The sequence below is a fragment of the Natrix helvetica genome (assembly GCF_964273705.1).
Source record: "Natrix helvetica genome assembly, chromosome: 2".
NCBI classification, from domain to species: domain Eukaryota; kingdom Metazoa; phylum Chordata; class Lepidosauria; order Squamata; family Natricidae; genus Natrix; species Natrix helvetica.
Window position 1 is genome coordinate 247,316,056 of NC_138552.1, and position 27,068 is coordinate 247,343,123.

The 27,068-nt window shown below is 37.6% G+C and overlaps 1 protein-coding gene across 1 annotated transcript in view; it reads left to right on the forward strand.

The window, feature by feature from the left end:
- PKDCC (protein kinase domain containing, cytoplasmic) overlaps positions 1–20,481 on the forward strand; it is a 38,140-nt gene extending 17,659 nt beyond the window's left edge. The window contains exons 3-7 of the mRNA XM_081941215.1: positions 1,850–2,121; positions 3,372–3,451; positions 4,756–4,863; positions 14,441–14,614; positions 17,648–20,481. Coding sequence (XP_081797341.1) covers positions 1,850–2,121; positions 3,372–3,451; positions 4,756–4,863; positions 14,441–14,614; positions 17,648–17,733 — 720 coding nt within the window. The 3' untranslated portion in view covers positions 17,734–20,481. The remainder of the gene's footprint in view (positions 1–1,849; positions 2,122–3,371; positions 3,452–4,755; positions 4,864–14,440; positions 14,615–17,647) is intronic.
- The last annotated feature ends 6,587 nt before the right edge of the window (positions 20,482–27,068 follow it).

The following is a 27,068-nucleotide window of genomic DNA, read 5'->3' on the forward strand; positions in this document are numbered from 1 at the left end:
TGTGAAGAGAGCCATTCTGCTACCTGGCACTTTTCAGCTGTATCGGGACTGGAGGTCTCAGCATAAAATACCATTTTGGTTAGGAATATGGGAGTTGAATCCCCTAAAAACTATTAGGACAGAGACTGATAGAAAAAAAAATGAAGAGGGGATCCCTGGGGGAAATATTAATATAATGGTACCCCGATACTCATCTTTAATTGGTTCTGGGAGGGGTGATGAGTACCAAAAATGATGAATACCAAACAGTTTTTCCCATAAGGAATAATGTAGTGAGCCACAAAGCAGCTGACACCAATAGGTTCTAGCTTGTATATTGAGTAGTAAACAAAGAATGACTATCGGGATAAAATTTTCAAATCAAAATGCGTTGATGAACTCGATGAGTTCCAAAGCAGTTGAGTACCAAGGCATCATTGTACTAATTCCAAGTTATTAAAAGGTAAGTGGGAAGTGCCAAAGCTTGTAGACTATGCCAGGGTACTGACACCATGAATATTTGCAATGGAAGAAAGAGGAAAATGATCACATGTGTGATAATGTCATACAAATAATTTACAAGTTACATATCTGTATAACTATGGCATTTGCATGATGATATCATTCATTACTGACCAAGACTTCAAAAGCTGTTTCAGGTGTCATGGACTGGCATTGGGTCTCATTGAATGTATAAGTAGTCCTCAACTTACAAGAGTTTGTTTACAACGACACATTAAGAAGTGACGTATGATTTTTTTCACTCTTACAACTGTTTCAGCATCCCCATAGCCACATGACCAAAATTCAGACGCTTGTCAACTGGCTCATATTTATGATGGTTGCAGTGTCCCAGAGTCATGTGATCACCTTTTGTGATCTTCCAACAAGCAACATCAATGTGGAAATAAGATTAACTTAACAACCATGTTACTAACTTATCAACTACAGTGATTCACTTAACAAATGTGGCAAGTATGATCATAAAATGGGACAAAACTCACTTAACAACTCTCTCATTTAGCAAAAGAAATGTTAAGCTCAGTTGTAGTCATAAATCAAGAACTACCTGTAAAATGAATACATTTTAAGGTGTGGCTTGTCTAGAACTTTATATTGTAGCAGAACAGTTTGCAACTGACAAGTATTTTTAATGGAGCAATGTTAGAAACCAGTTCATTCCATGGCATTTCTATGCCACATTGCTTCCCAAACAGACGCTCATGTGATGGAATTGTGTGGCTGCACCATGTGCCAGAGCTATCTGGAGGCAGTCCGGAGGTGGACTTTGAAATGTATCTTGCAAGATCATGCTGGCACATTGGGTAAAATTGGTTTCTGAGAAATTTGTGCATCAGGGGTGGGTTCTAGCCAGCGTTACTGACGGTTTGCTGATGTGCACTGGATGTGCGCTGAATGCACATGCACCTTTCAGTAAAAATTGTTCTGTGCATGTACAGAACTCCAAAACAAGATGGTGGCGGTGACTATGGCAACCAGGGAACCGGTTTGGGGGCGTGGCCAGCCTGGGTTACTGTCAGTTCTGCGACCCAGGCCAGCATACCACTACCGGTTCATTCGAACCAGGCCAAACCGGTAGGAACCCACTTCTGTTGTGCATGTGTGATGTAAATTTCATTTTCCACCCGGGACATCAGAGAGCCAGATTTGTATGCCAAGGACCAAGAAAAATTATTGAGCAAACTTTCCATGTGCACACTTGGCACTCATAGTTGTGGAATCTGTTTCTAATAATGAAGAAAGCTGAAGGCTTATTGTCGTTTTCCATGGTCTCAAACAATAAACAGATATTATTAGGATTGTTCTATTACAAAAGCCATGTGTGACAACTTGGCTTTTCTGATTTCAGATATGCTTCAGCTTAGTTCAGCTTCTGCATTACCTGGCCCATTCTCCTCTTGGCTCTGTAACTCTATTGGATTTCCGACCTCGACAATTTGTGATTGTGGATGGAGAGCTCAAAGTGACAGATCTGGATGATGCCAGCAATGAGGAAACCTCCTGCACTAGCAACAGAGATTGTTTCATGGAATTTCCAGCAAGAAATTTCACTCTTCCTTGTTCTGTTGACGGCAAATGCCAAAGCATGAATGAGAAGAGGAATCTTTACAATGCATACAGGTACTGATCCAAATAGACACCAATAATTTAACAAATCCAATTATTGTTTACATATTGAAACCAGAAAATAGGCATTAAGGAAGAGTAGCCTTATGTTACAAGTTATTGTAATGTCCTGAAAGTCACACTGTCCTGGAATATGAGAAGTTATACTTCAGAGACTAAAATAGGCTGGGCAGTCATTTGTGAAAGATTTTTGTTACTATATCCCACAAAGTTGATCCTGCATTGTGGAGAGGGTGAACTAGGTGAATACATCTCTTGATTATGGGGCAGGGCTAGCATTTTAAGATTAGTAATAGAGAAGGAGCTGGTTGATCTGTGAACCTAGCTTGGTAATGGTGATGCACATATATATAAGCTGAAAGAACAGTGAAATACATACTGTATATTTTTTGATTTATGACCAAAGTTTCAATGGATCCCCAAAAAGATACTTTTTCAAAATTCTGACAGCTGGGTGCTGTCAGGTGAACATATTTTTGGCACTTGGCAACTTTTATGGTTGTTTGCAGCATCCCATGATTTACACTTTTTTTGAATGGAAACGAGTGTTTATTTTCAATTTCCAGCAAAAAGCATTCATTGTAGACAATGGGTTTGCTTAATGACTGCCACAAAAATGTTGTACAATTGGGTTGGTCATAGGTTGGGCATAACCTACATAAGAATTGGCATGACATGCTCTTCTCTGCACTTTTTCTAGAGTTGCAACATGCTTTTTATAATGTGGTGCCCAAAACTGGTCGTTATGTACTAACTGATGTGGCTGACAAAATATCCTAAATGCAATCCTACATTGTATCATCAGGAGTGTGAAGAACAAGAAAAAATGTAATTTCTATCCATTCTGCGTTGTTGAAGAAAAATAGAAAAGTTAGGGGAAGTTATCTTACTCTGAATCATGAGATTTGCTTAATGAAGATAATTGGGACTGCAGAGATTGCCATCTCTTAAGTAATAAGGTCACACTTTACAACTGTATTCCTTACCAAGGGAAAGTTCAGTCCTAATTGCCACCGAAAGTCACCAACTACCTGTACAGAACATGGTTTTATTTTTTGCAATTCCCAGAGATGTGATAAACATTGATTGTGTGCCATTTTAAGTTGCTGTCGACCCCTAGTGATCTTATGGATAGATTTTCTTCATGAAGAATGTGCACATTACTGGAATTTTATTATTCATTGGTGTTCCTCAACAGCAATTACCAAACTATTGCAAACCTAACACGCTTCATTGTTTTCTAGGTTTTTCTTTACATATCTCCTGCCTCACAGTGCCCCTTCATCCTTGAAGCCATTGCTCGATGCGATAGTCAATGCTACCGGTAAGAACACACAAGGAATATTTCTGTATCAGACAAAAAAAAATCTGCATGATTCTGCACTCATCAGATGCCTCTGGATTGCACTGTATGAAGAAATACTTCATTTCTTGAATCCTAGTCCTTGATTTACAAGCACAATTGAATCCAAAGTTTATGTTGTTAAGTGAGACATTTGTTAAGCCATTTTACGACCTTTCTTGCTGCAGTTGTTCAATGAATCACTTCCCCATTGACTTTGCTTGTGAGAAGGTTGAAAAAAGTGATTGCACGACCTTGGGACACAGAAATGGCCTTAAGTATGAACCAGTTGCCAAACATCTGAATTTTGATCACATGATCATGGGGATTCTGCAAAGGTCGTAAGTGTGAAGTACAGTCATAAGTCACTTTTTCAGTGCCGTTGTAACTTTGAATGGTCCCTAAATGATCTGTTGTAAGTCGAGGACTACCTGTTCAGTACTGAATTTCTTTGGAAGACCTCCAATTTCTTGATTTTTAAAAATTTATGGGAAAGGGTAAGTGGATATACAAACTTTTTTGGCAACTCCATCGTGCTAGAGGTAGAAATCTCTCCAATTCTCACATTTTACAGAAAAGAAAAAACAAAAGATAAAAGATAAGCGGAAACAGCATCTTATTATACATTGTATCAACCATGTGTTCAATCATCTCTTTTGCCACTTTCTAATGTATCAACAATTACAATAATATTTCAAATACATTTATTTTTGTGACCTGAATCTTTCCAATATTGTTCCCTCCCCCCTGTCCCCAGGCGGAGCAGCGGCCCCTCCCTCCTTCATGTCTTGTATATTGTCACCTTTTTCACTACCTCTTATATTTTCGTCCTCTAGGAGGGCACTATGTTTTTTAATGAAGGCCTCTGCCTCCACAACTGTATTAATTCTAATTCTGTTTCCCTCCCAGAAGATCAAGGAAGACCTCCAATTTCTTGATGATTAGGATGAAGGTTCCTATTCTTCCCACTCAGCTACCTTAGCTAATCTGAATGGCATTTTTCAACCTCCTAATGATTCTATTCTTTTTTTCTTTCTTTCGCATTTTATACCACGCCATATAAAAGCGATACCTTTTTTTACATTTCTTTCTGGTTGAATTTCAAGGTGGAAATGTAAACACGAGAAATTAAACCTCCATTGATATCCCCACGCCTACTTCCCCTCATCCCCTCAATCAGTTAAAATGATAGGTTTGTGCCTTTCTTTCTATATTTCCTGGAGTTTCTGTACGGGCAGAGTTTATTTTCTTCTCTAAGTCATTTCCCTCCATTTTTCTTCTTATAGGAGAACTTCGCTGGGGAATAGATGAAACAGCCATTCATCTCGAAAGAGTTTTGTATATGTACAAGAGTGGCATGTATCTTAAGAACTCAACATGGCCACACAAATCAGGTAAAGTTCCAGCTTTTGAAATGGAGGAAATTTCTAGAATTTTAAAATACGATGGAAGAATCTGAAAACCATATTCAAACTGGTTTCCACAGAAAGTGGGAAGGGGAAATGGAAAGCTTCTTTAAAGTAGAACTTCATCTGTGGCACCAGAGGTGGGTTGCTCCTGGTTGGGCCCAGTTCTGGCAAACCGGTAGTAGTGGAGGCGGGAGGCTCAGCCCGCCCTCTTGGATGCTGCTGCGCATGCACAGAAGCATTGTGTGAGTATGCGAGCACGTGCATGAGCAAACTGGTAGCGCTGGAATTTGCAACCCACCTCTGTGTGGCAACATAGTCAATAAACATGCATCTGCATGAAAGCTCTTGTCAATCTGAGTCATCCCATAACTAAATGTTAATAAGATAAACCTTGGCTATGTTACAGAAGGACTGGATTCTTAAGCTTTCATTGCGCTTTAGTTGTAAAACGTTTTATAGTGCCATAAATTATATTCCACTGTAGTGATACAGAAACAAAGCATATGTGTGTTTGTGGTACCGAAGGGGAGATTTAATAGTTATGCATGTTCATTTCTAATCATAAATCACTGCATTATTAAAGTTGGTTTTCTGGAGACTCTGTGCAGATACTGCATTCAAAATATCTCAGTAGGTTAGTGGTACTGACTGCAAGGAACTAGGATAAATTATCAGCTGTAAATAGAACTTGTAAATAAAGAATTATGCATGCTCACTTTCTTGAGTTACTTATAAACTAATAAAGCCAAGATAAAAATCAAATCAAAGCAATTAACCAAGATTATTTTGAATCTACGGTAATTATACTTTGCAAAATTATTAAAAATAGTTTCCCACAAAACCCACGCTGATCAATGTTTCATCTGGGTCAATGTTCCTAAAATTCCATTTTGTGGAAAACTACTGAGCTCCAAATAAAACAAAATGCTCTTGACATGTTCTCAAGATCCGAAAAAAGATTTTTGGGGTCTTTGAACCATTTTTTTCCATTGATAAGTGCTGCATAAACCAATTATTTGTTTAGTGCTCCAAGTCCTGAAGTAGTTTAAAAAACACCAAACCAAGTCACCTTATTAGTTATATTTTTGGCTGAAATTGTAATGCTTGTTTAGAAGTAGGACAGATTTGTTATTTGTTTATTCTTATGTTCTGCCCTACATCAATTAGAGTGTGCATGAAAAACCATATGGTTTTTTCCAAATATATGCATTTTTAATATTCCCTTTTCATTATGTACTATAGGCACATTTATAAGATTTTCCCCTAATATGATCTGTTTTCTTGTTATTTTATTCAATATTCACATTTCAGTATTCATTTTTCAGAATAGATTTATAGATCACTGGAATAGAATTAGACATAGGTTTGTCAAGACTAATTGGCCCCATTAATTTCGGATGGTCTACTCTAAGCATGATTTTATCTGCATCTAACCTTGGCTTCACAAGTCATAGGCATATTTTACCATACTAAGATTTTGAATTCTAAAAAATAGTTAATTTTCCTTAATCCTCAACCAATTGATTTTTCAAGATTTGAACATGAAAGGAGGAGTAAAATAATGTCAAATAGCATATGGTGTAAATTAAGCAAAATAAATAATTGTAAAATTGGCCACTGGTTCTATTGTAAACATATTAGTGGTTAAGTTCATGTATATAAAGTGGAGACTTTTTTTTTTAAAAAAGTGGCCAGTTGTTATTCTGTTACATATAAAGGAAATTAATACCGATACTATGTTATTCTACAAATAAGTTTAAATCATGCTCATTTCTCTCTCTCTCTCTCTTTTTGGAAATCTGACAGAAACATTAATTTTGTCAATCCAACAAACAAAAGGGAAGAAAATACATTAGAAGTTTGATATACTGTAGGCAACAACCTGGGGAAAAAAAAGACTGGGCAGATTTCCAACTTGTAGCTATTTTAAAAACAACAGTCTGTTGCTGTGGTTGAAATAAATGGTCATTAGGACTGATTAAAGTCAGATTGAGAGTGATTCGAGCAAGTTAAAAAGAGGAAACGACTGCCCATTTTACCTAATTTATATTACATTGTAGTCCAAGAATTTGACTGGTTAGAGTAAAATGGGCTTGCTTACTATTCAGATAGTAAAGATACTTTTCAGAAATATTTGTTTTCCGTTCTATACTCACACTTTTAATAGTGTGCTTCTTAAATAGGGCATTCATTCGTATATGTTTACTTTCTTCCAGTAGCCACAAAGGTTGAGTTAAAAATAGTTTAAGCAGCAGAGGAAGCAGAGTTAACCAAAAACATTTTGCTGGCCAAGATGGTCAAGAATCCACCTTTTCCATGCAAGCTGATAATTCCAGCATCCAAAATAAAGTAGAATTTTACTCTGATTCTTGGGAACGGACAGAGTTCTTGTAAGGACAGCAAGCTATCTTAAGGTAAAGGCAAAGGTTCCCCTCGCACATATGTGCTAGTCATTCACAACTTTAGGGGATGGTGCTCATCTCCGTTTCAAAGCCGAAGAGCCAATGCTGTCCGAAGACATCTCCGTGGTCATGTGGCCAGCATGACTAAACGCCGAAGGTGCACGGAACACTGTTATCTTCCCACCAAAGGTGGTTACTTGCATTTGTACATGCTTTCGAACTGCTAGATTGGCAGAAGCTGGCACAAGTAATGGGAGCTCACTCTGTTATGTGGTGCTAGGGATTCGAACCGCCAAACTGCCAACCTTTCTGATAACAAGCTCAGTGTCTTAGCCACTGCATCCCTAGGCTATCTTAAGGAACAGCATTAAACTGCATGACCTAAATAACTCGGTTGCTCAATACATTTACTATTTTTAACACTTCAGTATCTGCTGTTTTTTTTTAAAGATCACTTCCTTCTGCTTACTGCTAGGAAAATTTCAGAGATGAAGGATGTCAGGCTTCTCTTAGATGAAACCAGAAATGTAAACTGCACAGGCAATGATTCAAAGAAGCAGATCTGTGTTAAGTAATTTTATTGTGAAAATTAGAACTGTTAATAAAGAATCACAGTGATTGCCAAGTATAAAATGCAAGCCCTATTTATAGTAAAACCAAGGGCCAACTTTTGCTTCTTTTGCTCCCATTGGCATAGACCCTCATAGTTTTGAGTGGAAGGAATGATTAAAGCTTGCTCCTTGTTACTGTAACAGACTAGTCTGATCTCAGCCTGTTTCTGACATTGCCAGAATTACTTCCAACCAACAAATCTCTACAATTGCCTTTTGGTTTCATTTATTAGCATTATAAGGCATGCGGTGTGGTGCCCCCTGATTGCTTTGCAAACTGTAAAGATAAAGGCTCCCCTCACACATATGTGCTAGTCATTACCGACTCTAGGGGGTGGTATTCAGCTCTGTTTAAAAGCTGAAGAGCCAGCGCTGTCTGAAGACATCTCGGTGGTCATGTAGTCGGCATGACTAAAAGCCAAAGGCGCACAGAATGCTATTACCTTCCCACCAAAGATGGTTCCTTATTTTTGTATTTGCATTTTTACATGCATTTTGAACTTCTAGGTTGGCAGAAGCTGGGACAAGTAATGGGAGCTCACTCCATTACGTGACGCTAGGGATTCGAACCACCGAATTGCTGACCTTTCTGATTGACAAGCTCAGCGTCTTAGCCACTGAGCCACCACATCCCTATCTGGAATCTGTATCTGCATGATAGCACTTAGATTCCATTAGCACAGGGGTGTCAAACACATGTGGTCACGGTGGTGTCACATAACGTATCGGGACTTTCCCCCCTTTGCTAAACTGGGTGTGGGCGTGGCCAGCGCATGACGCATCTGGCCCCTGGGCCGGGAGTTTGACTAGCAGCTCAGAGTTCCACTGTTGGTTCCTGTATTCTCTGACCTTGGTCATTTTATCTAGCTTGGTAGTGAAAGATCCACACTCAGAAAACATCAAGATCCCACCACTCAGACCTATTGGCTTTCATGGAAGCCATACATAATAAAAATAAATATCAACAAGAAACTGGTCAAATCCTCCCTGAACTAATAATTTTCTAGTTTTCTCACCTCTAGAAGAACAATAAAAATGGAATGAACTCCCTAGTTTGAAAGTCTAATAATTGCCAGTTTAGTATTGGTCTGCCATTTGTGAAAACCTGACCCAATAGTCTTATAAAAAAAACTTCAAATACACACAGCTACATACAACATTTGGAGAGAGAAGGAAAATACAAGCGATAGCTATAATCTTAGTGACACATGTCTCACATGCACATATAAAGGATATGCCATTCTTAGACAAAACTCTTAACTCATAAAAACCACTTATGCCAAATTCTAGGGGCCAAATGAAACAGTGCATGCTTTTATGCTTAGGCATTTTTCTTTTCTTTTTCATGATACTAAGCAAAATATGAGCAGGAAAATCTGTGAAGAAAGGGCTTCTTTTATTTAGCTGGTGGGCCAAATTGAGGCTTAATGCATTGAGTTTGGAACTTCTTCCCATTAACTCTTCTAATTCTATGCATATATTTAATCACATGCTTCAGATAAATTCTTCTGGGCATTTATAGTATAAATAAAGATATCTTCTATGGAGCTATAGAGGTACTCTTGCCATAGACTTATAGTGATACTTATGGGTTTATAATAAACCTCTGGCTTCAAATGGGCTAATTTTTAAGGACCCCCTTTAGCCGGCAGCTCTTCTATTTTTTAATAATCTTGCATCAATCTCTACTGTCTGTGTCAAGGCTGCTAGCATGTGCTGATGGGTTTATGTACCTCCTGGGTTTTCTCTTCCAGTCTGTGTAGCACAGGCAGCTTATGCTCCTGCCATTGGTTGGTTGCTTCTCTGTTCAGCCTTTCAGTTGTGTTGTAGCCAGTCAAATCACAGCAACACTGAGCAGAGCACAAATAACACCGTGTTGCTTTCCTTCATTGAGTGTCCTGCCAATTGTCAGCCAGTGTGGTCCAGTTGACAGAATGCTGGACTTTAACCTGAGTTCAGATCTCAGCTCAGCCATGAACTCAGTGGGTGGCCTTGAACATATAATTATAGTAATGTGAAAAACCAAGGCTGGAAGTCTGGGGTAAGAAAAGGCCTGGCTTACCCAGCTGTTGTAAGAGATCGGTCATACATACAGGGGTTGGTGAGCATTGCAGATTGTTATGCTTGGAGAATATTTCATTAGGGAAGGCTGAATTAAAGTATACCCAATCCCATTATCATTATATTGGGGTCTTGGGATTTCCTATTCAATGGGTTTTGTTTATGGAAAATAATTTCAATAATTTTTTTAGCTTTATTCAAATAGAATGAATACACACAGGCAGTATTAAAGAAATCACAGCAGGTTTCAGATTGCTTCCATTTCTCATATATATATATATGAGTATATATATATGTGTATGTATGTATGTATGTATGTATGTATGTATGTATGTATGTATGTATATGTATATGTATGTATATATGTGTGTATGTATATGTATGTATATATGTGTGTATGTATATGTATGTATGTATGTATGTATGTATGTATGTATGTATGTATGTATATATGTGTGTGTGTGTGTTATATTTGTACTGATAAATAAATAAAGGGAGACTAGTATAGATCTATTTCGAGCTAATTAGCTCTCATCAGCTAGCCATACCCTTACTGGGATTTGAACCCGGGCTGTATATATCTTAGGCGGGAGTTTTAGCCACTAAGCCACGGGCTCTGTTCCTTATCAGTTGTTCCTTATCAGTTGTAACACAAATACATACATACATACATACATACATACATACATACATACATACATACATACACATACATACATACATGTATATATGTATGTATGTATGTATGTATGTATGTATGTATGTATATAAACAACAACATATTATTAGCTGACTTTTGGGCTTACATGCTTATGGTGACCCACAAGAGGGAATATTTTAATGTTGTGTTTTGGATAAAATTGCTAAATTGGAAAATCAATTTGATTAATGATAAGCAATGGTGAGAATAAAATGCTACCCTGCCTAAAACTATCCTCGGTGAGTTGCTGTGGCTAAACTTAGATATTGTTGTGGTTGTCTGCTGAAAGCCCTTTAAGGACTATTAAACTATGTCTCCCATCATCCCTGGCCAACATGGTCAATAATAAGGGAAGATGGGTATTGCAATTGAGTGGCACATGTGCCAAAGGTGCTTTTTTCAAGAGGCAACTGGACTTTCTGGCTTTTCTTTGAAGACATTTTGCTTCTCATTCAAGAAGCTTCTTCAGCTGCCTCTTGAAAAAAGCACCTTTGGGACAACCATGACCTGGATGACAGAATCTCCATAGACACTGAGTTGCATATGGTGGCTCACATTATTCATCCCTCCTAAGGTAAATATATTTTAAGAACTGCACCCCTTATATCAGCTTGGTTAAGTTACAGTAATGGTCTTCTTTCAGAAAGGAAGACTTTCTCTGCAGCCATTTAGTTTGAGAATTTTCAAAGAGCTGCTAAAAAGTCAGTATTTTTTTTTAGTTCACTTCTAATTGCATGCATGTTTGATGTTGGAGTTTAAACATCTCCTCCCTTTGTAGTGTTTCTGAATCTCCAGTTAACTTTTATTAAAATGTCTAATCCTGTTTTAATGAGATTATAGTTCTGAAGTTTTTGAATTTGCAATAAAATGGGTTTTGTTAGGACTAAATTGCAGTTTAGCAAAGTTTATATAAATACAATAAATCTTTTCAATCTTTACTTTGCGTTGGTTAAGTAGAGCATAACGGGCAGATCCCCCACAGAGCTATTTAAGAAGTCCTGCCCAGACTGAACCTAATCTGTGCTAAATTCAGCTGCAAACTCTTGGTCCTTTCCAGCTGCCTCTGAACCTCTTGTCGTACAGTGTGAATTTATTTTCTTCGCACACAGTTTGAGCTTCCATCTTCTCTCAGCTGGAGGAATGTTAGCTTCCATCAGATCCATAAACAAGAATCTTCCAAGTTTGGAATCTTGTGAATCTTCTACATGCTCAGTTATGATGACTATATCAACTATTGAAACTCATGTGGAAAAATATCTGTCTCTGTCTCTCTCCCTCCCTCCCTCCCCCCTCTCTCTCACACACATAAACCTTCTTTCTTCGTCCTCCTCGTCCTCGTCCTCCTCGTCCTCCTCCTCCTCGTCCTCCTCCTCTTCCTCCTCCTCCTCCTCCTCGTCCTCCTCCTCCTCCTCCTCCTCCTCCTCCTCCTCCTCCTCCTCCTCCCCCTCCTCTTTTTCTTCTTCTTCATCATCATAATCATCCTTTTCTTCCTTCCTTTCTTCATGAAATGATATTTGGTTTTGGTAGTAGAACGCATACTGTTCTGATATTTAATTCATAGCATATCCTCTCATTTGAAATCTGAAAAGCTGTTGCCAGTCATCATAAAACTGATCTAGAATATGTTTTTATAGGCCTATTTATTTAATATATAGAATATACATACATACATACGTACAAGTGTGTGTGTCTTTATTCTTTTGAGAACAGGCATCAGAATTTCATTTTTTTAAATGTGTGCCAGTATGTTCACAGGAAAAAAAAAAGTGACAGTAAAGGTTATCTCATCTCATTAAACCTCATCTTAATGGCAGTGTAAAATAAATCAATATAAAACCAACATAGAAACAGAATAATTAGCATAATTATTAAGATAATAAAATAAAACATGTAATAAAATGACAATAATTAAATTAGCAATAAAAGGGTCTTTGGACATTAGCAATACTTGCTGCTCTTGTGGTTCCTGATGACATTCTTTCTGTTTAGAAAGTCAGCTGACATTTATTTCACTCAGTGCAGGGCACTGAATCTCCCATAGATAATGAATTCTATGTGCTACCCTTTCCCCATAGGCTGCTGTATTTGTAGAAGAAAAGAGAATAATTGTTGCAATGGGAGTGAATCCAAAATCTATGCCACTGCTGAAAATTTGCCAAATAGCTAATGGAAACCGTTAGTCTAGTTAGATGTCCAGGGTTTTCCATTCAACTTTACAAGCTCTCATATTCAATAACTTTCTATCTCAAGGCTCAGTTAGTTGTCTTTCTAAACAGTTGCATATATTTTTGTGGGCTTGTGTCTGCACATGCGCATCGCCTTCTGCACATGCATAGTGCTCACGCATGATGTTGGGATGGGTGGGCGAAATCTCCTGCAGCCGCCGCTACCAGTTCACCCGAACCGGAGAGAACCAGCTGAATACCACCTCTGCCAGAGACCTGTGGCTCCTGGGCTGTAAGCATCTGCCTGATGGGTGGTATTCCATATCCATGCAAGATGCCAAGAACAGAAAGATTATTTGTGTGAATCTTTTCACACAAGCAAGCATGTTAGGTAATGCTACAAGTTGTAGCATTAAATTAAATTAATTTAAGCACTAAATTCACTTTGTGGAGATTTCCCACTATTCTATTCTTTAAAAAGGGAATGGGGATAGGGTCTAGGTTGAGCTCTTGCAAATCAAAACAGATGTAATTATGGACTTCACATTTTGCACAACAGGAGAAATCCAAAAACACATAATTTCTAAATGTCGAATCACACAATCTATAATGTCCAAAATCAGTACAATTAGAAGTACACTATATGTATATGTATATGTATGTGTATGTGTATGTATGTATGTGTATATGTATATGTATGTGTATGTGTGTGTATGTGTATGTGTGTGTGTGTGTGTGTGTGTGTATACACAAATAACAAATTCTTGGGATGGGATTTTGGGAGTCCTGTGGATAAATAGAGCTATTCATGGTTAATTTAATTGATTGATGCATTCATTAGGGGTATCCTCAGACAGCTGGAAAACAGCACTGAGTTGTGAGCAAAACACATGCGTGGAAGGGAGACTAAATCAAAGTCAACCAAGAGTCTGTGCAGACAAGATGTGCCTGAACAAGAACCAACTATACTATTTTTACCTCATGTTTTTCTCTATGGAGCTCATCAGGTCACTGCCCTTTTGAACTAAACTGACAATGAAAAGTTGGCTTCATTAAGACTGTGCTTGTTCGTTATAAAATAGGTAAAACCCAGCTATGCTCTCCTGATTTTGAACAAGGGCTGGGAATGCTTATGAAGTCCTACTCTGTTCTTCCTCTTTGCATGTGTGGGACTACATTCCCCAGAATTCTTAGTCAGCATAATCAGTGATTGGGACTTCTGGAACTTGCAATCTTAACACACGTGAGGCACCAGGTTGGGGCTGATTTAAGAATAACAAGAGCTGAAGTCTTTGCTAATTGATGTAGATGATATTCACTCAGTCTGTCCACCAAGACCTCAGTGAAATCAAATACTTACTTTTCACAAGAAAGAGAAGTGGGATAGAATTAGAGGCACAGAGAGTTTCTTGGCAAAACTTATTCACAATTTTTTTTCTATCAAAGTGCATATAACAAAATATTCTTTTTGGCAAATGTTTGGTGCAAGATTAAAAGCACATACAGAGGCAGTTCATTAAAAAAATGGAGAAGAATGTTGGAAACATTTTTTAAGACACCATCAAAGCCCAATTTGCCAGAAACAATGCATTTTAAATGTGGATTTTCTTTGCTTTTTTCTAGATTATAAAAGAGTGCCTGAAGCTACAATAATCAATGAAAATTACAGATGCTGGCCATCCTACCATCATAAAGGGTGTCTCCTCTCTGTATTTGATGTAAATGAGGCTATAGAGGTATGCGAGAGTCATTCACAATGCACAGCTTTCGTTTTCATCAACCAAACAACTTGGACAGGTAATAGTTGCCAATTTAAAAAGTTTTATAATCCTAAATTAGCAAAATGAGAATGTTTTTTTTAAAAAGAAGATTGGCACATTCAGGCATCCACATAAGAAAATAATTAATTGTTCATGATATCACAATGATCTCTGTGATTATTGTACCTAGCTTTTAATATTCCTTGGAGACATTTGTTTATCAAGTAAATAGTAATTCCAAAATAGTTCACCAACTATGTAAATTCCAAAAAGGGATTCCTTGTGACTAAAGCAAATAGAATTGTCTGAATTAGGATCTACCATGTTTCCCTGAAAATAAGACAGGTCTTATTTTCTTTTGACCTTTGAAGTAAGCCTTATTTTCAGGCTTATTATTTTTGAGGTGCAGGGACGGTGAGTGTGGTCACCTCATGGCTGCTGCTATGTTGCAATATTTTCGGGGAGAGCTTATTTTCGGGGGAAGGCTTATTTTAGTGCATGTGCTCAAAAGCCTGATTGGGTTTATTATTCGGGGAGGTCTTGTTTTCAGGGAAGCAAGGTATGAATGGCAAATTGTGCTTTCCATCACATTTTAGTTTGCAAAAGGAATCATTTACAGTATAATTCAAATTTATGAGATGAATTACATTTGTTCTTGAGTTATGCCTATAATTCTCAGAATTCCAGCTAGGATGGCCAATAGTTATAGTGCCTGCCATTCTGGGAAATATACTTTCAAAGCATCTAGAAGAATCCATGTTGAAACAGGCTGCCTGAAGCTTTCAGGACAACAGTATACAATAATAAGAGCAGTAAAATTAATATCCAATATGAAATACAAATAGCAGAAAAATGTGAAACATTTTAAAATGGACAAATAGTGTGTGTTTGTGTGTGTATGTATATATACACACACATACACAGAAAAAAGATTAGCTGAAAACTTAACTATAGAAGATATAAAAATATAAAAGTCAGTCAAACATTACTTGAGGGAAAAACAGAAGAAAAAAAGGGATTTGCCTGGGATTCAAAATCATGAAAGATGGCTCAAAAATATCTTTATGGAGGGCATTTCATGGATAGGGACTGCTAATGAGGAGAATCATCTGACAAATCATAATGCAGAGAAAAACCCCTGGTATGCCTAATAAATAAATAAAGTGTCCTTTTATTTATTTATCAGCACAAATACAACACACACACAGACACACACACACACACACACACACACATACACATACATACATACATACATACACTTACTGTCTTGGGAGTATCCAGAGGACAAGTTCTTGATGATGATAGCACTTGAGAGAAGGGATTTAGGGAAGCCACTCTCGTTTGTGTTAAGACTAAGTCGGGGTCCATCAGCTACAATAATGATCCTGGAAAATACATTCCAACGCCTTTTCTTTATCAGTCTTGATGAGTTCCAAAGAGATTAGCCTGTGTGTGCTGGATGACTGTTTCCAGCTGATGCAATGTAAGCAGGATCTTCCTTTGACAAGTAGAGCATTCTGTTCTCATATCTCAGCACCCACAGTTCCTAACAAATGCCACCTAACTCAAAGGGCAGCCTATGAATGGTTTAATCATAGCTTTGAAATATGTGTCTGGCCTATGAAACAATTTACAAGAAATTAACCCAACAGAACATTTAACAATAATTAAATTACGTGTATGCAGACTCAAAAGTCATGCAAAATAATCTGGTGCGGCTTAGATAGCATATTATCCCCATTTGAACCTGAAAATTAGACTTTGTATTTTAGTATTATTTTTGGATGAACCTTCTTTGATTAGAACATTGTATCTCAATTTGTTTGGAGGGGTAATACTTGAAAGATAAGGTGAAAAGAATGGACACACACTTGTTAATTTCCCAATCTCTCCCCTATATATAGCTAGATAGATAGGCATGCACATAGCAAATTGTCCTCCCATGATTGGTCATAGCCAGAGATGGTATTCATCTGGTTCTCTCCTGTTCGGGTGAAACGGTAGCAGCGGCTGCAGGAGGCTCCGCCCACCTGCTCCGATGTAGTGCACTGTGCGGTGTTCACATTTGCGAACCTGTAGGAAATGTAAGTGAATCCACCGCTGGTCATATCACTAACTTTTGGGGTTGCACCAGGAATGGTGACAGTATTGCTATAATCAGAACATATGCCATGCTCTTCCACTTATTACAGTGTAATGGATTATTTCAACCAAGAGCTCTTCAGTATATATGACAACATTGCTTATTTAATAATATTATGCTTTTGTTGTATTAGATCAAAATAATCAGGATTTTAGTGGTATTTGTATGTCAGGAATCCTGGAATGTCTAGTTCTCATAGAGCAGAGGTGTCAAACTCATCATGTCACATTGCCATCACATGATACTTTGCAACATTTTTCCCATTTGCAGAGCTGGGGTGGGCATGGCCTGTGTGTGATGCATCTAACCCATGGGCCACCTGCTTGACACCCCCTGTCATAGAGCAATCATGTGAATATGTATCATTTATTTATCTTTATTGAATCCAAAGGCATTTGCAATAAACATGTCTCACACTTCTCTTATAGATGGGCTATGGCTAGTCTTCATAGGAGGGCTATTGCTTTCTTAGAAGTAACCACTGAGAACTCTTGATGTACAGTTGTGGTCCTGACTTGCAAAAGAAGAGGCTGCAGTTGGATAACTTTAGAGTTGGTTTTAGAATAAAAAATCTTTATACTTCAATAATAATGATGATGATGATGTAACAGTGATACCCATTGTCATCGGGGCACTTGGTACCATGTCCAAAAATTTTATAAGATACATCAACAAATTGCAGCTTCTTGTAATAACACCAGCGGAATTGCAAAAAACTGTGCTACTCGGAACATCATATATTTTAATAAGGCACTTGGTTGATACCTAGAATGCTGGCAGCAATCCGTATGAACCATTAACACCAGTCAGTGGTTTTTGTGATACATTTTTGAATGTTCAGTAGACTTTCATGTTTAATGAATTAATAATAACAATAACAACAACAATAATAATAATTTAAAAAAATATTTGTTGTCTGACAAGGTCGTCAACTTGTCTACTTCAAGATGGGATCCACTTCTATTGTGCCTGACCATGACAAGATAACATATGTGAAAGTGACTGGATGAAGCTTATGCGTCTTATAAACTCAATTCTGGGCAGATTTACTCAGACTACATCTACGTGCCTTACTTCATAGTAAGTGCACCCAGGTTTGTAACCCTGGTTCAATTGGTCAATATGACAGCTATTGGGTTGGGGTTTTTTTCTAATGAAAATGGCTTTTGTCTGCAAAGAAGCTGAGAATGGGGAGAAAACTGCACTCAAGCGCAAAACAAGTCTAAGAAGAGACCTTTATTACCTGAAGGAATGTGCAATACAATGACATTTTTAAAATGTGACTCTATATGAAGAAGCAGAATGAAATCCAAAATGTGACACACTGCATGGCTAGCCTTACAGTGTTAGAAAGCAGCAGCTTGCTTTTCTGACTAGAATTGTAAACCCTCTGTACAATTTTGATGAGGGTTGGCTGAAAATTTCCTTTTCATAAGAAGCTCAGGATTACTTATTCCAATATTTATGTGAGTAAGTATCATTAATGCAGCACTGTTAAATCTCTTGAAGATCAAACTTTCTGGAAGACAATCAGGACTTCTGTGATTGTATGAAAAATAAAAGTGTGAACATCAGGGTGGTCCTTGAGTAAGGGATTTATTTGTTATCAGAATTGCCATCCATTTTTTACAATCTAGTAATTCTGTCAGTTTCATTAAACCAGCAAAATTTGTCTGTGAAAAAAATATATGCTCAATTGCACAGTTTGCAGTAGATATTATCTTAAAAGAAACATTGCTTCACTTTAATAGAGGGAGAAATCAGAGGTGCGGTTCAGTCCTTTTAGCCTTCAAATATTACGACTGTATTCTTTCTTGAGGGTATCAAATATTACTTTAGCATATCACATGCTAATTCTGCAGCTCTGGGGACTCAATTTGCTGAATGGAGTTCTGAATTTTATTTTTTACCCAGTGTCCCCTGGTAGCACCACTGGAAATAATGCCACTTTTAAAGTTGCACATGTCATCTGCAGTTTTAATCTGTGTAAAAAGTATGCACTGTGTATCTGCTGCTCAGTTACTTAAAAAAAAGATGAATATGCTTTCAATCAGTCTAACTGGTTAATTGACTGAATTTTGCAAATATAGTACCTATACAATTACCCAAGCCTATGCCTAGTTTAACAATAAGCTAGAAGTTGCTCCTTAGTGTGATGATATTGAAGTATGAGAAAACTATACACTGTAAGCCTATGAGTGTTAGTAAATGGGCAGGGTAATTGCTGTCTTCAGCTCACACTCTAAACCAGGGGTGTCCAAACTTGGGAACTTTAAGACTTGTGGACTTCAACTCCCACAAGTCTTAAAGTTCCCAAGTTTGTACACCCCTGCTCTAAACTGAACCCATTTACTTTTCCCATATGGGTGAATGTATCTCACACAGCTTCAGAAATTAAAAGTTCATTATATATGTGGGCTAACCATAATCTCCTTAATAGGAGAAAGAGAATGAGGTATTATCATGTTACAGAAGCTTCTGAAAATTGTAGTCTGCTTATTTTATCCCAATGGACTTCATAGAAACCTCCAGCAATTAAGCCTATAAAGATCTATATAACTTATCTTCATTTTTTGTTAAATTGATCCAAGGTTATAGGAATGAATTGATCAAGTTATGCCTATCTGAATGCTAATGCAGAATTTTGTTTCTATATATTCCGGTGTCCTATTTTATCTAAAATAGGGCATAGGAATAGACAAAAACAAAATTTTGAACTGGCATTTAGATATGCATCATGAGAGCCTTCTCTGTGGGAGCGCCTTCCCTCTGGAATGAGCTGCCCCCGGAACTTCACATAATCCCTGACCTCTGGTCCTTCCCACGCACCCTAAAAAGTTGGCTTTTCCAGCAAGCCGGCCTGGCCTGTTAATTTTAACTTATTTTAAATGTATTGTCTTTTAAATTCAGTTTGGTTTTTTTGGATATGTATTTAATTTTTTTTTTAACTTTTGGGATGTGTGTTTTTTAATGTTGTACGCCGCCCTGAGTCCTTTGGGAGAAGGGCGGCATATAAATCCAATAAAAACAAACAAACAAACAAAACTTGATCAATGCATCCCTATAGACTTGCATCAATATTTAGAGTTGATTATTATTAATTTGGCACAAACTCAAAAGTTTTGAAATCTGACATTAAAATGCACACTTGAGATGTTTAATGAACTGAAAAGTCTGGATTCTCGTATTGATGTAATGGACTATCCAAATTTCTGTCCAAGGGACACTAATGTGAAAGATGTTCTCAGTTGCATTTGGTTCTAAAAATTCATGGCATTGTTCCCAGAGGAGGCAATATAAATGAGGACATAACATCCTGAAACTAGATGTTCAAAATACTAGTGAAAAAACTTTATTTGGGGCTAGTCACTTTTGTTTATCCAAAAGCAGAGAGAAATGTATCCCCTGCCACATCAAAATGGCAGCTACCACTAATGAGAGATGTATTTTATCCAGAGTATTAACAGCAAAAGATACATTTCTGCTGGTGATTGTTTTGAATTCTTAAGCTGTTGCTTACTAGCTTTAAAAATAAAATGTTTTTTAACAACAGCAAATGAATCCAAGCCTTAATAATCGAAAATTTGTAACAGGCGAAATATATGGATGTAGATTATGCTTTCAATGAAAGCAAGCAAGAAAATGTTAAACATGACAAATGTCATACTGTTACCTAGTTTGTACATCCAGGAAACTTTCTACTTTTGTTCTTAAATTGTTTATTTTTATATGAAAATAAAATGAAATGGATGAACTTCCTTCTGCTTTGGCTGTAACTTATTTATTTACTGATTAAATTTATATGCAACACAACTCACTGTCGAGTGACTCTGAGTGGCTTTTTGGGGTCAATACTGTGCTATCATAAAGGAAAGTTTCTAGAGATGGTTGTTGTCAAACCGAACAGGAGGCAGAACCTTGTGGCCTTCTATACGAGAGGCCTTTCTTCAAGCTGTGGATTGTCTTAAAACATAAAATGAAGTTTCAAACGACAGGAACTATACCTGAATAAAATCTAGACATTTCTAGACATCAGGCCTTAGAAATGGGACTGTTTTGGGATTTTAAAAAAAACTTTCCCTGGTTTGTATATCTGCCTCTCTCTGTGATTGTGTTTACTCACATTGCCCATCTCTGTGATCAAGCATGTTGTGACACAGCAGCTACAGAGACAGCGACTCAAACACGCCTTTATTCACAAAATTCTAACAGATACTACAGGAATCAAACCTATAGGATTATTGTGACGACAGGGTGGAGGAAATTCAGTTAGGTAGCTTAAATTCTTCTTTAGAAAGTTACTCCAATATATTTTTAAACATGTCTGTACAGAACCCTATACATTTCTTTTCTTCTGGTCTCTCCATGTATTGTTTTCACCTCTCCTTTCTGAAAAGATGCAATATTCTTATATCCAAATAGATTGGATTTGATCACATAGATTGTGGTCCATTACAGTTTGACATAAGTTTATGGTGCCTCACGGAATGGGACAACTTGTCCCAGCCAATTCACTACAGCCATCTTGCCATGGCCATCTCACTGTGGCCAATTTGCCATGGCTATCTCTCTGCAATCAACTCGCCATGGCCATCTTGCCATGCCAATCCAGCTTAGCCATCTCACTGGGGCCATCTTGCTGCAGCCAACTCACCATGAAACAACTACCCATAGCCAACTCACTGTGGGACAATTCCATGTGGGATAACTCAATGTGACAAATATTATCTGCTATTGTTTCTTCGACATCATTTCCATTCACAAAAATGGAAATCAAGTAGAAGAAACAGTGGTGGATAACATTTATCACATTGAATTATCCCACAAGGATTGTCCCATAGCAAGTTGTTCCCACAGTGATTTTTTTTGATTTTTTGTATAAAGCCTTCATTAGGTCACACTTTTAAAAAATAATTATAGTTTCTTATAGAATATGAATAGTAACCTATAGAATAGACTGCACAATAAAAGCAATAATACTATAATAATTTTTGTTCAAACTTTTTTAAAGCCAGTTTTCAGCCCAAAAGAACAAGTGTTCCTTTGAATGTCAGCTCTCGTGCTGACATTCGCGGGTTAGCAATTTTTCTGCGCTGCTGCTACCTCCTGACCTCGGCGAGGGTCTCCACGCCACCATTGCCAACGCCACCAATGCCACACCCGCTTGGCCTTGCTTACACAGCACTACTGCCAATGCTGCTGCTAGGCCATGCTTACACGCTGCCAACACCGACACTGCTGCTAACACTGCTTGGGCCACCACCAAAGCCCTTCCACTCATCTCTCTGTTGTTGGTGGAGCCTGTTAGAACCTCATGGACAGCAGCTGCACTTCAGAGCCTACTCTGAACTCACCCAACTCTTCTACTTGGGTATAGCTGCCCACTCTGAAGTAACTCTTCTACTCGGGTGTAGCTGCCTACTCTGAAGTAACTCTTTTACTCGGGTGCAGCTGCCTACTCTGAAGTAACTCTCTACTTGGATGCAGCCGAAAAGGAAGAAGGCAATGATGACACTGAGAGGGGGTGTGGCTGAGGGTGGCTGAGGGTCATGGTGATTGGTGCTGGTGATTTGGGTGGATTTGTGGGTGGAATTGGGCAGGGTAATGGTATATCTATGGTGATGGGATTAACTTTGTTAGAACTGACTTGGATTTGCTTAACATTGTATCATAGTCATTTAACGCTAGTTCTCACGTAGTTTCTTAGATAGAGATAAACTTTTTCACCAAACAAAATGGACTCTCTTTATTTTCAATGTGAATGCTGGAACATGACATTGCAACTGAAAATGGCCGAAGAAAGAAAGGTACACAATAATTTCTGTAGAAGGTTAAGTTTTGCATTCGTAGGATTTCTTGTGAGACACACAGAACCTTTCCATGTGCTGAAAATTTCAATGGTTTTGTATATTTCCTTTACTTCTTCAAACAACTTTGTACATTTCTAAGGTAGAAAAATGAAAGAAGCTACCAACTTTCTTTTTTTTTAAAGAAAAGAAAGAAAATTCTTCAGATCTGAAGAGACCTATACTATTTACAGAACACAAAAGGAACTGTCAATTTCTGAAATGAACAATCTGCCAGGCAAATTTAGCAAATGGGACTGGAGAGATGAAATTTTGATTGCAATACAGACCCTATTGATCTTAAAAATGTTGAATCTTTTCAATTTTTTAAAGTATTAAACTGCAAAAGGTGGATATTCAGTTGTTTTGCGGGTGCGGGGGGAGAGAAAGAAATTAGTAAGTAGTTTAATTGTTTAATTGTTTAAAGATGTTGGCCTTAAAAATGTTCATGGTAAGTTTTATATGCATGACACAATAAATGTACTGCTGCTGGTAATGGCAGCATTTTTAAAAAAAATATATATCTTAATTTTCAATTTGTGCTCCGATGTCATCTCATGAGACTGGAAGAAATAAAGTTGTTGTACACTATATACCATAAAATAAATATTTTTGACTAACATCTATTTAATCAAGTACCATTCCTATTTGCCAAATAGATATATGGGTACCGTAAGTATATTGAGGACAAAAAATGGAAATGGCAGTGAAAAATAAGAGGCCCAAGTGTAAAAAGTGTTATATACGCAAAGCAACAATTTCTGACATAAGATGTTGCATAAGTTGTTGGATACAACTTGACGATCCAAGGATTGTTGTATTAATATACATACAAAACAATAGAATGGAATACAAAACTTAGCTCAGCTCTAGCACGCTTGGCAACTACAATAAACACTGAAGTCTCCAGAATATAATGATAAAAATACAAATAAATCTTAAGATCACTGAATTATACTGCAGACTACTTACATGAGAAAAGGAATGAAAAAACTTCTACCACTCTTTTTGAAAACCAAACCTATCATCTCTATATCTCTTCATGTCTCTCTCTTTATCTACACGTACGCCCCGAGTCCCTTTTGGGAGAGGGGGCGGTCTAGAAATATGAAATAAAGTAAAGTAAAGTAAAGTGTGTATGTATGTATGTGTATGTATATATTACACACACACATAGTATATGTGTGCAATATACATATACATACATACATATACACACATGTATGTATATAGTATGTATATGTACTGTACATGTGTGTGTGAGCAGGTGTTTACAGCATGCACATGCACATACATACATACACAAATGCACACACAAAGATATGTACATAATCATGGGCATAGGATTAGTTCATTTACTTGTCTTTTATTTGCTTACTTTTAATAAAACTTAAATAAATAAGGTAGTAGTATTTTGAGACAAACAAACATGGAGGGTTACCTAACATGTACCTTCAGAAAATGGGGCTGGGCGTGGTCAGTACATGATCCATCCAGCCTGTGGGCTGTGAGTTTGACACCCCTGTTATAGTACAAGGATATAGAAGAATAAATAAATTGCCTTGACAACAGAAAACTGCTAATGGAAGAGTAGTTTTGGTGGAAGTAAGAAGCTAAATTGTGTGTGATTCATATCTGTGAAATGAGGTGGGTTTTTTCCCTCTCTTTCTCCAACATCTTTCAGGAGCTAAAGTGGAGACCCATCAGTTACAGTGGCACTCAGAGGAAGCTGAAAGTTCTTATCTAAAGTGAATCTATTGGCTGTCTTATAAAATATGAGCAGCTCATTGATGGGACAAAAGGAAGGAGTTTGGCAATCTGAGGATTTATTAGAGCATTCTTTAGAATTCAGACAACTTTGAGAATGCTTACAGTAGTAAACGAGTAAAAGATGGGAAAGAAGAGAAGGATGTCTTTTGGCCAGATAGAAGCAGATATGTACTAGTGAGGATTTCTTTTCTTTTCTTTTCATCTATGATTTTGTAGGAATCAAAAACAATTTCTGACTTTGACATTTAGAAGTATCTATGTTTCTGATGAAATTATGTCTGATGAAGGACCACTAGGTCTTCCAAAGAATGTTTCAAATGGAATACATGTTAGATTTCTTATGTTGGCAATGCAAGATTTTTGAAGGTGTATTACTGTATGATTCAGTGACAGCTTTCTTTTTGTTGTAAATGTGGATTTAAGTTTGGACAGAATTTAATTTTGAAAAAAATATTATAATTAAGGATACCTGTGTGTTGTTGAACTATATTCCTCAAACATGGAATTTGTGTTTTAATGAAAAGTATTGGCTCTTTCAAGGCCAATGTATACCTAAGGGACTATGCAATTAGAAAGAAAGTCAAGCTCCTGATTTGAAGGAATGGATCCTAGATATGAGTTTGTAATCTGTCTTTTAAAAATCTCTGTTCTAAACATGAGAAAATGAAATGGCACATTACTATATAGCCCTAGATCTAATGATAAAAAATAATAATTACAATAATACAATACAATAGTAGAGTTGGAAGGGACCTTGGAGGTCTTCTAGTCCAACCCCCTGCCTAGGCAGGAAACCCTATACCGTTTCAGACAAATAGCTATCCAACATCTTCTTAAAGACTTCCAGTGTTGGGGCATTCACAACTTCTGGAGGCAAGCTGTTCCACTGATTAATTGTTCTCACTGTCAGGAAATTTCTCCTCAGTTCTAAGTTGCTTCTCTCCTTGATTAGTTTCCACCCATTGCTTCTTGTTCTACCCTCAGGTGCTTTGGAGAATAGTTTGACTCCCTCTTCTTTGTGGCAACCTCTGAGATATTGGAATAATGCTATCATGTCTCCCCTAGTCCTTCTTTCTCTTAAGCTAAACATACCCAGTTCCTGCAACCGTTCTTCATATGTTTTAGTCTCCAGTCCCCTAATCATCTTTGTTGCTCTTCTCTGCACTCTTTCTAGAGTCTCCACATCTTTTTTACATCGTGGCGACCAGAACTGAATGCAGTATTCCAAGTGTGGCCTTACCAAGGCATTATAAAGTGGTATTAACACTTCACGTGATCTTGATTCTATCCCTCTGTTGATGCAGCCTAGAACTGTGTTGGCTTTTTTGGCAGCTGCTGCACACTGCTGGCTCATATTTAAATGGTTGTCCACTAGGACTCCAAGATCCCTTTCACAGTTACTACTACTGAGTAAGGTATCACCTATACTGTACCTGTGCATTCCGTTTTTGTTGCCTAAATGTAGAACCTTACTCTTTTCACCATTGAATTTCATTTTATTAGATAGTGCCCAATGTTCAAGTTTGTCAAGATCCTTCTGTATCTTAAGCCTATCTTCTGGAGTGTTGGCTATTCCTGCCAGCTTGGTATCATCTGCAAATTTGATGAGTTCCCCATTTATTCCCTCATCCAAATCATTGATGAAGATGTTGAAGAGTACTGGGCCTAAAACAGAGCCTTGGGGTACTCCACTGCATACTTCCCTCCATGTAGATGCAGTTCCATTGAGAACTACACGTTGAGTGCGGTTGGTCAGCCAGTTACCAATCCATCTGGTGGTGATGCTGTCTAACCCACATTCTTCTACTTTATCTAGTAGTAGGTTATGGTCTACCTTATCAAAAGCCTTACTGAAGTCCAAGTAAACTATATCAACGGCATTCCTCTGGTCCACTAATTTTGTCACATTATCAAAGAATGCAATAAGATTAGTCTGGCATGATCTGTTTTTGACAAATCCATGTTGGCTTTTGGCTATTACTTTGTTTGCTTCTAGGTGTTCGCAAATTCGTTGCTTGATTATTTTTTCCAGAATCTTTCCTGGTATTGAGGTTAGGCTGATAGGTCTGTAGTTTCCTGGATCTAATTTTTTCCCTTTTTTGAAGATGGGAACCACATCAGCTCTTTTCCAGTCCTCTGGTAGTTCCCCGGTGTTCCAGGATCTCTGAAAGATATAATTCAGTGGTTCTGAGATCTCGTCTGCTAGTTCCTTCAGAACTCTGGGGTGTAATCCATCCGGTCCTGGTGATTTGAACTCATCTAGGGTAGACAGGTGCTCACTTACCATTTTCTTCCCTATTTCAATTTGTGTTCCTAATTTTGTGGTGCTGCTTTTGATAGGTTGGACTGTTTTATCCCTTTGTGTAAAGACAGATGCAAAACATGAGTTAAATAGTTCTGCTTTCTCCCTGTTGCTTGTCACCTTCTTGCCACTTTCTCCTAGCAATGGACCAATTGTTTCCTTAACTTTTTTCTTGTTTTTAACATGTTGGAAGAAGCTTTTTTTGTTAATTTTTACTTTTGTGGCAAGCCTTTCTTCATTGTGAGCCTTAGCTTTCCTCACTTCATCTTTACAGGCTCGGGCTATTTGCTGATATTCTGCCTTAGTTATGTCCCCCTCCTTCCACTTTTTATACTTACTTTTTTTGTCTTTCAGTTTGTCAGATAGTTGTTTATGCAGCCATGCTGGTTTCTTTTGGGAGCTGTTGTTTTTCTTCTTCATTGGTATT